The 13,593-nt window shown below is 47.8% G+C and overlaps 1 protein-coding gene across 1 annotated transcript in view; it reads right to left on the bottom strand.

The window, feature by feature from the left end:
- Positions 1-1,462: 1,462 nt before the first annotated feature.
- The window catches only part of LOC118883323 (zinc finger protein 260-like), a 44,657-nt gene continuing 32,526 nt past the window's right edge, over positions 1,463-13,593 (bottom strand). The window contains 1 exon segment of the mRNA XM_036830053.1: positions 1,463-3,941. Coding sequence (XP_036685948.1) covers positions 3,186-3,941 — 756 coding nt within the window. The 3' untranslated portion in view covers positions 1,463-3,185.

A 13,593-nucleotide genomic window follows, 5' to 3' on the forward strand; every position in this document is an offset into this window, starting at 1 on the left:
TTTTGCTTTTATTTCTTTTGCTTTGGGAGACTGACTTAAGAAAACGTTGCTATGATTTATGTCAGAATGTTTTGCCTGTTTTCTTCTAGGAGTTTTATGTTGTCGTGTCTTATATGTCTTTAAGCCATTTTGAGTTTATTTTTGTGTATAGTGTGGGGGAGTGTTCTAACTTCATTGATTTACATGCAGCTGTCCCACTTTCCCAACGCCACTTGCTGAAGAGACTGTCTTTTCTACATTGTATATTTCTGCCTCCTTTGTCGAAGATTAATTGACGGTAGGTGTGTGGGTTTATTCCTGGGCTCTCTGTGCTGGTGATCCGTATGTCTGTTTTTGTGCCAATACCATGTTGTTTGATTACTGTAGCTTTTTAGTATTATCTGAAGTCTGGGAGGGTTATGCCTCTTGCTTTGTTCTTTTTCCTCAGGACTGCTTTGGCAATTCTGGTCTTTCATGGTTCCGTATAAATTTTAGGATTACTTATTCTAGTTCTGCGAAAAAACGTCATGGGTAATTTGATAGGGATCGCATTAAATCTGTAGATTGCTTTGGGTAGTATGGCCATTTTAACAATATTAATTTTTCCAATCCAAAAGCATGTCTTTCCATTTTAAATCACCTTCAGTTTCCTTTATCAATGTTTCATAGTTCTCAGCATATAAGTCTTTCACCTCCTTGGTCAGGTTTATTCCTAAGTTTTTTTTTTTTGATGCCATCTTAAAAGGGATTTTTTTTTTTTTTTTACTTTCCCTTTCCAATATGTCATTGTTAGTGTAAAGAAATGCAACAGGTTTCTGTATGTTGATATTGTATTCTGCTACCCTGCTGAATTTATCAGTTCTAGTAGTTTTTGTGTGGACTCTTTAGGGATTTCTATATACAGTTATCATGTCATCTGCATATAATGACAATTTTCTCTCTTCCCTTGTAATTTGGATACCTTTTATTTCTTTTTCTTGTCTGACTGCTGTGGCTAGGACTTCCAGTACTATCTGTTGAATAGAAATGGTGACAGTGGGCATCCTTGCCTTGTTCCAGATTTTAGTGGGAAGGTGTCTGATTTTTTTAAACAAACACTTCATGCATAACTATTCTCTTGCCTGCATTATCTGGCAATTTCAGTATCTGCAGTTTTTGTGGTTTTATATCTGTTCTTTGCTGATTTTGTTGACCCCCAGTCAATGAGACTCACCTTCCTATGTACTTGATGATTTCTGTAAGCTCATTGCTTTGATCTCATGATCAGGGACACTACAGGGTCTAAGTAGGGAAAGTTTTCCTCCAAAAAGAGCTACCTGGGAGGCACAAACCTGGGTCTTGGCTTAGCATGGGAGTGCCAGGCTTAGCTTTCCACCTTACCTTGGCCCAAGAGTCAGCAGCCCAATAGCTGTGGTGCCACTGAATGCACTCTGAGGGCAACTCTGCCCCTACAGGCTGCACAACCCTGTGGCCTAAGCTCACACCATAAAAGAAATAGGTGCCAACAAGAGCCCTAGAACTGAGCTACTATTTTGGAAGTCCCAGCCAGCTACAGGACCCAAATAATTCAGTCAGTAGTTAAAGTAGAGCAGACAGTTCCCACGAAGTGGCGCCAAACCACAGCTTGACTAGGACGGATTTGGGTGCTGCAGCTGGACCCCCAGGACTTGTGGCCAGGTGACTGCTCATATTTGTCTTAGTCATTACAGTAAACTTTCAATAACATGACCTCACTCAGATTGTTACAGCAGAGTTTTATGATATGTACAGAGTATCATCCCCAACAAAGACACCTCTCCCTTCCTATCTGGCAAATAGCATTTGTAGGTATCTATAACACTACTGTACTGTGATATGAAATATCAGATCATGAGCAGTGAGCTTACCTAGACCACTGTTTTACATACCCTTTTTGTCTAATCTCCCAGCTACGAATTGGAAGGTCCTATGGGTGAGCACATTTCTTATGCTCTTCACATTCCCCTAGTGTGCCCTGACCTTTGCTTTGTACACAACATTTAATCCATCTGCTCAGGAATCCCCTCCCCTGGGTGTTCACCCCAGTTTTCCCCTTGCCCCAGTCTTGTTTACTGCTCTCCTGTGTCACTAGTTTCCTCTATATACTTCTGTTATTGGACTTTTACCTACAAAGTCCTTGAATGCAGCCATCACAGTGGCTTTGTGTTTCCCACAACAGTGGCATAAGAGCCTGGACAGCTAAGTGCTTAGGAAATGTCTGTTGGAAGTACAAACATCTTAAACTTGCTTTATCTTATACTACCTTCCTGAGCCTGAGAAGAGTTCTGTATACTCCGAAATGGCGTGAAAACAAGTGAATCAGTACCTCCTCCTTCCGGCCAAGCCTGTGGTCTTTCCTCTATGCCTGTCTTTCATAAACTCCCCTGCATAGTTCATGTACTTATTTTTTTGTGGAGTGCACATCCTGTATCCGGGGCTGTGCTAAAATAATTCTAGCTACAGGGGCTCATACTTTGATAGAAAGACACAGACGTAAGCATATAGCTTTGATACAGGGTAGAAAGTGATTCTTGACTTTTCAAAAGAGCTATGAAACTGAAAAAAAAACAAAAAAACCCCCAAAACCTACTGATACATGGATAAACCTCAAAAAACATTAAGCAAAGGGAAAAAGACATAAAAGAGTATAAATTATATCACTATTTATATAACGTTCTAGAACAAGCAAAACTATAGTGACAGAAACGAGATCACTGGTTGCCTCTGAGGATAAAGGGCTGACTTGAAGGGGCATAAGGAGACTTTCTGGGGTGATGGAAATAGTCTACATCTTGAGAGTGTGGTGGGCGTAAAGGTCAAAGCACATTGTACTTGTTGAAACTCATAAAACGAAACACTTAAGATCTGTGCGTTCCACTGTATGTAAATTATACTTCAGGAAAAACCCAGTGCTGTGAAAATGAAATAAATTAACTTCCGAGGCACACGTTGCCATCACGTCTCCTTCCCCAAGGCTCCTCTTTCCCTTCTGGTGCTCCTGGCCAGGCGGCGGTAGACAAACTGCAGGCCTCCACGGGCAGGCTTGGAGACCACCAAGACAGTTTTATCCTCTTCCTGTGGGGTGAAGTACACAAAGCTGGGGGCATGGGCAAAAAGTGAAGGGCGTTGTACCCACACTCCAATCTTATTTACTCAATTTTCCACTCCACGTTCACCCCCCAACAGGCTCACTCCGTGCCGTGAACTCGCTGGTGCTGGATGAGATGAAAGCTCAGGCGGAAGGCCCTGCCACACCTGGCACAGTGGAAAGGCTTCTCCCCAGTGTGGATCCTCTGGTGCCGGAAGAAGCCCGACAGGGCCCTGAAGGCACGGCCGCACTCGCCACACTCGTAGGGCTTCTCCCCAGTGTGGATGCGCCGGTGCTCGCTGAGGAAGGAGCTGCGGCTGAAGGCGCGCCCACACTCCTGGCAGGCGTAGGGCTTCTCCCCGGTGTGGACCCGCTGGTGCTGAATGAGGTTGGAGCTCTGGCTGAAGGCTTTCCCACACTCTTTGCATTCGTAAGGATTCTCTCCGTGGTGAATTCTCTGGTGCCGGATGACGTTTGAGCTGTGGATGAAGGTTTTCCCGCACTCGCTGCATTCATACAGCCGCTCACCAGTGTGAATTCTCTGGTGCTTAATGGCGTCTGACCTCTGACTGAAGGACCTGCCACACTCAGCACATTCATAGGGCTTCTCTCCCGTGTGGATTCTCTGGTGTCTAATGAGGTTGAAGCTCTGGCTGAAGGCTTTCCCACACTCCTTACAAACGTAAGGCTTCTCCCCATTATGAATGCGCTGGTGCCTGACGACGTGGGAGCTGTGGATGAAGGCCTTCCCACAGTCGCTGCACTCGTAGGGTTTCTCCCCAGAGTGAATGCTCTGGTGTTTCACCACATCCGAATAGCATTTGAAGCTCCTGTCGCAAGTGCTGCATCGGTAAGGCTGTCCTTTCCAGTGGCTTCTCCTATTGGCCGTGGAGGCTGCATTCAGGGTGACCTCTGACCCGGACACACTGTCCTCATGGCCATTCTGCCCTCCAGTTTCCTCATAAACAACTGGTCCCCGAGGGGAATCTCTGGGCCTCTCTCCAGCTTCCTCATTCCCACAAGGGTCTGGAAACCGCAGTGCCTGGGGAGGCCCCCGTAACAGTCCTGGCACAGCCTGTCCACGGCGTCCCCCTTCTTCTAAGGTTGCCTGCCGTGGCATCAGCCCTGGGCTCTGAGCCCCTTTCTCAGCCACCGAAGCAGCGTAGCAGGAAGCCGGGCCACCACTCGGTGCCTGTGCTAGAAAAGCTGGAAAACAGGGGCAGAGATGCACAATGTAGAACTCTGCTAACGACACACAGATGGCACGGGAGAGCCACATGATGACAGTAAATGGTAAGACGCCAGTGGGCAGCAGACACCCATTATCCCGCCTGTCCTCCTCCTGCCCAGCTCTCCTCCCCGACTTCTAACGCCTGTGGTCACAGGAATGGACAAGGGACTGGGGGAGAGCTAATCAGCAGGCTTCCCTGTGACTCCAGAAAAGGCCCAAGCCTCTAACCTCAGTCTGCCTGGTCTCACGAGTAGGGGGAGACAGACCCCCAGGCTCTGGTGACCCCCTGGTATGGCCTCATGGCCTGGAATGCAGAGAGAAGTGGTTGGCAGCAGAGCAAGCACGTGTGGCCACGTTTGAAAACACTTCCAGTGTCACAGTGGGGAGGGGGCGCTCCTGGCACCTAGTGGGGAAAAGCTAGGGAGGCTGCTCAACATCCTGGAATGCACAGGCTGCCCCCAACAGGCACCTCCAGCCCAAAGTGCCCAGAAGTCTTCCCGGAAGGCAGAACCTGGGCTGCCAGACGTCCTAACCAAGAAGCTCAGTCCCCTGGCACAGATGCTGGTCACCACTCTGACACTGGGACCCCACCCTCAGCCTCACCGCCCTTCAGGCCGTACATCTCATAGTATATGCTCAGGCCAGCAACCCAGACAGGGTGCTTTCTCTTTATTCCTTTTCTGAATGGACTGTTTTTAGTAACCTGTTTTGCTCCACACTCTGTGTATGGTAGCATTTGCTAAAATTTAGCCCCAAGTTGTGAGACTGAAGAGTGCTGTCTGGGCCGGATCTGGTCAGGATTAGGGTCAGACAGGGGAGGGAGACGGTGGTCTGGAAGTACTGGGCCCGAAGGGTGGCTCCATGGCTGCGCCTCTGGGTCATCCCCAACTCACCCCCCAAGGGATGATGTGCAGGGACACAGGGTGGCTGAACCACCTGACACGGGGGTTCTGTGACTTCCCGGGAGAGCAGGTACACGTGTGTTTGGGGGAGCCACGGTCATGTTCTCCCCAAGCTCCCAGTGCTGAACCAGAACCTTAGGGTAGAGTATGATGGGGAAAAGCTTGAAATGGCATGTGTCTTTGCCAAGGGAAGATGGCCTGGTTGTTAGCACAGGTCATGTGACAATTCAACAACAGCAACAACAGGCAACTGAATACGAGCCCTCCCCCAAACGTGGCCTGAACTCTTCAGAACAGAGGGGCCTGGAGCCCAAGAAAGAGGTGGCCAGTGGGTGGGAGGCCAGCCAGATTCTCATCCACCACACACTTCCTGGTCACCAACCCTGAGCCTAGGCCAGTTGACACTGCTGGGCCCTGGTGAGACAAAGCCAAGAATTAATATTCTTGTTCCTCAAAGCTGGAGACATAACCCTCCCAGACTTCAGACAATACTGCAAAGCTACAGTAATCAAAACAGCATGGTACCTACCTAGGGAGACAAAACACCTGTATGCAGAAAACTATAAGACACTGATGAAAGAAATTAAAAATGATACAAACAGATAGAGAGATATACCATATTCTTGGATTGGAAGAATCAATACTGTGAAAATGACTATACTACCCAAAGCAATCTACAGATTGAATGCAATCCCTATCAAATTACCAATGGCATTTTTTACAGAACTAGAACAAAAAATCTTAAAATTTGTATGGAGACACAAAAGACCCCAAATAGCCAAAGCAGTCTTGAGGGAAAAAAACAGCTGGAGGAATCAGACTATACTACAAAGCTGCAATAATCAAGACAATATGGTACTGGCACAGAAACAGAAATATAGATCAGGATAGAAAGCCCAGAGATAAACCCACGCACCTGTGGTCAACTAATCTATGACAAAGGAGGCAAGGACATACAATGGAGAAAAGACAGTCTCTTCAATAAGTTGTGCTGGGAAAACTGGACAGCTACATGTAAAAGAATGAAAGTAGAACACTCTCTAACACCATACACAAAAATAAACTCAAAATGGATTAGAGATCTAAATATAAGACCAGACACTATAAGACTCTTAGAGGAAAACACAGGAAGAACACTCTTTGACATAAATCACAGCAAGATCTTTTTTGATCCACCTCCTGGAGTAATGGAAATAAAAACAAAGATAAACAAATGGGACCTAATGAAACTTACGAGTTTTTGCAAAGCAAAGGAAACTACAAACAAGACGAAAAGACAACTCTCAGAATGGGAGAAAATATTTGCAAATGAATCAACGGACAAAGGATTAATCTCCAAAATATATAAACAGCTCATGCAGCTCAATATTCAAAAAACAACCCAACCAAAAAATGGGCAGAAGACCTAAATAGACGTTTCTCCAAAGAAGAGATACAGATGGCCAAGAAGCACATGAAAAGCTGCTCAACATCGCTAATTATTAGAGAAATGCAAATCAAAACTACAATGAGGTATCACCTCTCACCAGTCTGAATGGCCATCATCAAAAAATCTACAAACAGTAAATGCTGGAGAGGGTGTGGAGAAAAGGGAACCCTTTTGCACTGTTGGTGGGAATGTAAATTGATACAGCCACTATGGAGAACAGTATGGATGGTCCTTAAAAAATTAAAAATAGAACTACCATATGACCCAGCAGTCCCACTACTGGGCATATACCCAGAGAAAACCATAATTCAAAAAGACACATGCACCCCAATGTTCATTGCAGCACTATTTACAATAGTCAGGTCATGGAAGCAACCTAAATGCCCATCGACAGACAAATGGATAAAGAAGATGTGGCACATATATACAATGGAATATTACTCAGCCATAAAAAGGAACGAAATTGGGTCATTTGTAGAGATGTGGATGGATCTAGAGACTGTCATACAGAGTGAAGTAAGTCAGAAAGAGAAAAACAAATATCGTATGTTAATGTGGAACCTAGAAACATGGTACAGATGAACCGGTTTGCAGGGCAGAAATAGAGACACAGATGCAGAGAACAAACGTATGGACCCAAGGGGGGAAAGCGGTGGGGGGTGGTGCGTGGAGGGTTGTGGGATGAATTGGGAGATTGGGATTGACATATATACACTAATATGTATAAAATGGATAATAAGACCCTGCAGTATCAAAAAATAAATAAAATTCAAAAAAAAAACCAAACCCCAGCATGGTATTTGCACAAAAACAGACATATGGATCAATGGAACAGAATAGACAGCCCAGAAATAAACACACACACCTATGGTCAATTAATCTTAGACAAAGGAGGCAAGAATATACAAGGGTGAAAAGACAGTCCCTTCAGCAAGTGGTGCTGGGAAAGCTGGAGAGCCACATATAAATCAATGAAGTTAGAACACTCCCTCCTCACACTATACACAAAAATAAACAAAATGGCTCAAAGACTTAAACGTAAGACAGGACACCATAAAACTCCTAGATGAGAACATAGGCAAAACGTTCTCTGACATAAATTGTAGCAATGTTTTCTTAGGTCAGTCTCCCAAAGCAAAAGAAATAAAAGCAAAAATAAACAAATGGGACCTAATCAAACTTAAAAGCTTTTGCACAGCAAAGGAAACCATAAACAAAAAGACAACCTATGTAATGGGAGAAAATATTCGCAAACATTGCGACTGACAAGGGCTTAATTTCCAAAATATACAAACAGCTTATCCAACTCAATAACAAAAAAAAACTCGATCAAAAAAATGGGCAGAAGACCTAAACAGACATTTTTCCAAAGACATACAGATGGCCAACAGGCACATGAAAAGATGCTCAACATTGCTAATTATTAGAGAAATGCAAATCAAAACTACAATGAGGTACCACCTCACACTGGTCAAAATGACCACCACCAAAAAGTCTGCAAATAATAACTGCTGGAGAGGGTGTGGAGAAAAGGGAACCCTCTTGCACTGTTGGTGGGAATGTAAATTGATACAGCCACTATGGAGAACAGTATGGAAGTTCCTTAAAAAACTAAAAATAGAACTACCATATGACCCAGCAATCCCACTCCTGGGCATATATCCAGAAAAAACTCTATTTTGAAAGGATACATGCACCCCAATGTTCATAGCGGCACTATTCACAGTAGCCAAGACAGGAAGCAATCTACATGTCCATCAATAGATGACTGGATAAAGAAGATATGGTATGTACGTATATATATGTGTATGTGTATATATATATATATAATGGAATACTATTCAGCCATAAAAAGAATGAAATAATGCCATTTGCAACAACATGCAGCAACAGATTATCTTATTAAGTGAAGTCAGTCAGACAAAAACAAATATCATATGATATCACTTATATGTGGAATCTAAAAAAATGATACAGGGACTTCCGTGCTGGCACAGTGGTTAAGAATCCGCCTGCCAAGGCAGGGGACACGGGTTCAAGCCCTGGTCCGGGAAGATCCCACATGCCATGGAGCAACTAAGCCCGTGTGCCACAACTACTGAGCCTGCGCTCTAGAGCCCGCGAGCCACAACTACTGAGCCCGCGTGCCACAACTATTGAAGCCCGCGTGCCTGGAGCCTGTGCTCCGAAACAAAGAGAAGCCACTGCAATGAGAAGCCCGCGCACTGCAACGAAGAGTAGCCCCTGCTTGCCGCAACCAGAGCAAAGCCTGCGTGCAGCAACGAAGACCCAATGCAGCCAAAATAATTTTAAAAATAAAATTTAAAAAAAATTAAAAAATGATACAAATGAACTTATTTACAAAACAGAAACAGACTCACACAGAAAACAAACTTATGTTTACCAAAGGGGAAAGGGATTGGAAGGAGGCATAGATTAGGAGTTTGGGACCAGCAGCTACGCACTGCTACATATAAAACAGGTAGACAGCAAGGTCCTACTGTATAGCACATGGAGCTATACTCATTACCTTGTAATAACCTATAATGGAAAAGAACACAAAAAAGAACATGTCCATATAACTGAATCACTTTGCTGTACCCTTGAAAGTAACACAACATTGTAAATCAACTATAATCTAAAAAATAAAATTCTTGTTCTCAGAGGTCTCCAGGTGGGGGGACCAGAGAAAGGAGAGAGCAGGGTGTAGAGTGTGTCCAGGAGAGCCAAGGAGGGAGGGGCTGAGGGAGCACAGCAGGCGCGGAGGTGGGGAGCTGTGATGGTTAGAAGCTGCCCAAGCCTAGTAACACCTCCAGGGTAGCAGCCAGGCAGATGGACTTGGGAGCCCCGATTCCTAAGCTGTCCCCACGTCCCTGATCCCAGGATGGCCCTCTGGGCCTGGCTGCTTCCCTCACCTGTGCATGTGTCCATCAGGGTAGCCCTCTCTGTGGCGTTCTGCGCACCCAGGCTGGGGCTCTGCTTGCTGCTTCCTGCAGAAACACCAGTAGTGGGACACCTGCCTGGGAGAAAGAGAAAGAAAGGGGAGAAAATGACGGAGAGGGGAGGTGAGGTCAGAGTACCTTCAGAGAAGGGAGGGTCAGAGCCTGCCCAGAGGGCCCTGAAGGAGCCACCTCACTATAAATCAAGGTCTGAATAAGCAGACATCCCAGAAACTAGTGCTCCACGGGACACCCTCTGGGAACTGTCTAGGCCATGCTGGCTCCCCGACCCCTGCCCCCCCAGCAGATCAGGAACAGAGACAGATGTGGCAGCACCTGTTACCTGCCCGCTGTGGTCTCAGCTCCACCAGGAACCAACCAGCACCTTTAGTCAGTCCTCGGATGTCTGGAAAAATTTCTATGTATTTACATTTTTTCTTGATAATGATAAAAGATCTGAATATAAATATATGAAACCAAAAAAGTAACGATCTGAGTGGCGCAATTTTGGAGTGAGGAATGCTTTTGCTAAGCTTGCCACCAAAGGTAAAGTGTGACAGATTTAACTACACAAGGATATTTACTGTCAAAAACAGAAAGAAAAAAAAAAACAAAAAACAAAAAACGGGAGGGATATTTGCAACACAAAGATTCATATCCTCAATATCTAAAACCCACTATATATACATCAAAAAGCACGAAAAACTAGTAAAATTTATGAACAGGTAACCAGCAGAAGAAAATAAACAAGTAGTTGGGACCTCCCTGGTGATCCAGTGGTTAAGAAACCGCCTTCCAGTGCAGGGGACACGGGTTCCATCCCTGATCGGGGAACTAAGATCCCACATGCCACGGAGCAGCTAAGCCCGAGCGCCACAACTACGGAGCCACACACTCTGGACCCCATGCGCCCGCAACTAGAAGAGCCCAGGTGCCACAACGAGGAGCTCGCGTACCTAAGCGGAAGTTCCCCCAAGCCACAACTGAGACCCGACGCAGCCTAAAATAAGTAAAATATTAAAAAAAAAAAAAAAAAAGGGTTAAAAACAGTGGCACCTTATGAGCATATAGACGATTAGGGGAAACTGGCACCTTCATACACCGCTGGAAGAAGAAAAAGTGCACTGGACGGCGGGTAATTCGATGATTTACAAAGGCCTTAAAAATCATACTGTGATTTCACTTCAGGGAACTGTCTGAGGCTGTCCCGGGGCCTTCACACTGGTCGTCACAATGGGCGGGGAAGGCTGTCCCCGGGGCCGTCACACGGCGGGGGTAGGGCCGCCCCCCGCTTCCGCTCTCCTCCCGGATGTGAGCCCTTTCGCAGGGAGAGCCCAGGACAGACAAGGGCCCCGTGCCCCGTAGGGACGGCCCGTCCTTGCGCCCATATTTCTGTTTCCCTCGCGGGCGCGGCCCAGCATCTGCCATCCCCTGCTCAGGCCCCGGTCCGCCGCCACTTACCCGGAGCCCCCGCCGCCCGCCGGAAGCGCCACCTCCCTCCCCCGGGCGGCTCGGGCACTTCCGGTGACGTTCTAGGGCGCCGGAGGACCTGCACTCAGCTGCCCTGGAGGCCGCAGGGGGGGGCGTGAGCTTGCCTTCGCGAGTTATGGGCGGATTCCCTAGCTTCGCGTGCAAGACCCTGGGTTGCTGTCCGGCCACCTTCACACCGACCGCTCCCGCCCCTGCAGGGCTTCACTCCCCGCACCTCTGGGACGCCTCCCGGGCCCCCGCCCTGGGCCGCGTGGCCTCCACCAGGTCCAGGCCTGAGGTCCGGGGAGTAAGCCTGGTTAGGTGACCTTGCTGACTGCGGAATGAGCGAATGCACGGACGGATGAAGTCAGCGCTCTTGGAGAAAGGGGGGAGCACCCCGGGGGAAGAAGCAGGCAGAACCGCAGGGACCGCTTCCCCATGGAGAAGATCCGCCGAGGGGAGGGCGCCCCGAGCCTGCCCGGCCTGGGCGCCAGAGCCTCACAGCGGCTGGTCCTCGGCAGGTGGATTCCCCTCCTAAGCCAGAGGCAGCGCAGAAATCCCCTTCTTCCCGCGCGTCCGGCCGCCGCGCCACATTCTCCGGGGTTCCCTCACCGCTGGTTTTCAATGACCACACACTTAAGGGCTTGAAGCATCATGCGTTTATGATCTCACGGCTTCCTTGGGTTGCACGAGTCCAGGCACAGCCTGGCCGGTCCAGAGCTGGGGTCTCTCCTAGGCTGCAGGCAAGGTGTTGGCCACGACTGGGGTCTCACGTGGCTGTGGGCAGGATTCAGTTCCCGAGGGCGGGAGTTCTTTGGGCTCCACACGTGACGTGGGGCTGCAGGCTTCCCACAGGAACGGCGGCCTTGGGGTCCTCTGCAGAGTGGGTGCTCTTGTGTTTAATCCCGGCTGAGAAACCTTCACAGTGTCTGCCTTAGACACGTGTCGTGGGGCCTAGGCGACGAATGTCTTGTCCCCAGCCCATCACTGAGTTGTCTCTCCGTGCTCTGGGCACTTTCCTGTAGATGACTCCTGTGGTCTCTCCTCAGCCACCTCATTCTAACCTGCTTCCAGAAACCCCACAGCCCAGAGAGCCCTTGAAATGACCCCCTGGTCCCTGACAATGTCCCTCCGCAAGATTCTCCTTCTATGGAAGTCTGCTGCTCTGGCACCCACCCCAGGTTCTTAGCCCAGACAGAAGCACGGGTGGAGACTGGCACCCTCACAGCTGGGCTGGGCCTTCGATGGTGGCCCAGTGCTTGGATGGCAGCAGGCCTTACCTCCATCGGCTTCCACCCACCTGTCCAGTGTCACCGCTTCCTCCAGCTCCCCCCAACTGTGAAACCGGTCACCGCCGCTCCCTGAACACACCAGGCTCATTCCCGCCTCCCTCTGAGCTTTGCCCATTCCCTTCCCTTTCCGCATCACTGGACTCAGGTCACACCTCTCCAGCTGGAATCCTGCAACCACGTGTCCTCTGGGCGTCACGTGGAGGGACATGGTGTCCACGGGCTCTTCACTGGCTAGTGATCATTTTGATCACACAGTTCTCTGGTTTTTTGACTGTGTGGGTACCATTTTCCGCCTTGCAACTAATAAACCACCTCGGGAGAAAAGAAAGGCTGAGGAACTGCTCCCCACTATAGATTCCTCAGGAGACGCAGTGACCACAGGCAGGCTAGGATCCCAGAATGGATGCTGGGTTGGAGGGAAAATGCCGCGAGCACGATGAGAAGCCTCGCTTTGCTGAGCATTGTATCAATGTCCGATTACCTGGATTTGGTACCTGCACTGTGGTTTTGTAAGAGAATATCGTTGAGTATAGGAAATACACACTAAAGGGTTATGGAACCAAGAGACATAATGGATGCAATCCATTCTAAAAAGATTCGGGGAAGAAAGAATTTGTATAGATATAAAAAATTAAAAGGTACATTTCTGCCATGGGGTGTGAACTAGTGTGATTTCTTTCTACTTTTCCCCACTTCCCAAATTTTCTACGCTATATTCTATTTATATAATAGGGAAAATGGGCTTTGTCAAAAGTTTTATCAAAAAGTGAAATCTTGGGCTTCCCTGGTGGCGCAGTGGTTGAGAATCTGCCTGCTAATGCAGGGGACACGGGTTCGAGCCCTGGTCTGGGAAGATCCCACATGCCACGGAGCGGCTGGGCCCGTGAGCCACAACTACTGAGCCTGCGCGTCTGGAGCCTGTGCCCCGCAACGGGAGGGGCCGCGATAGTGAAAGGCCGGCGCACCGCGATGAAGAGCGGTCCCCGCACCGCGATGAAGAGTGGCCCCCACTTGCCGCAACTAGAGAAAGCCCTCGCACGAACCGAAGACCCAGCACAAAATAAATAAAAATAAATAAATAAATAAAAAATAAATAAATAAAAAATAAAAGTAGCTAAAAGGAGGAGGAAATTATTAAAAAAAAAAAAAAAAAAAAAAGTGAAATCTTGACAAACAGCAGTCACTGAAGATCTTGTAAAACATGGAGAAAGCCTGTTTTGTTTTTAAGCCCCAAAGCAGATCATA

Source organism: Balaenoptera musculus, chromosome 17 (assembly GCF_009873245.2).
Source record: "Balaenoptera musculus isolate JJ_BM4_2016_0621 chromosome 17, mBalMus1.pri.v3, whole genome shotgun sequence".
NCBI classification, from domain to species: Eukaryota; Metazoa; Chordata; class Mammalia; order Artiodactyla; family Balaenopteridae; genus Balaenoptera; species Balaenoptera musculus.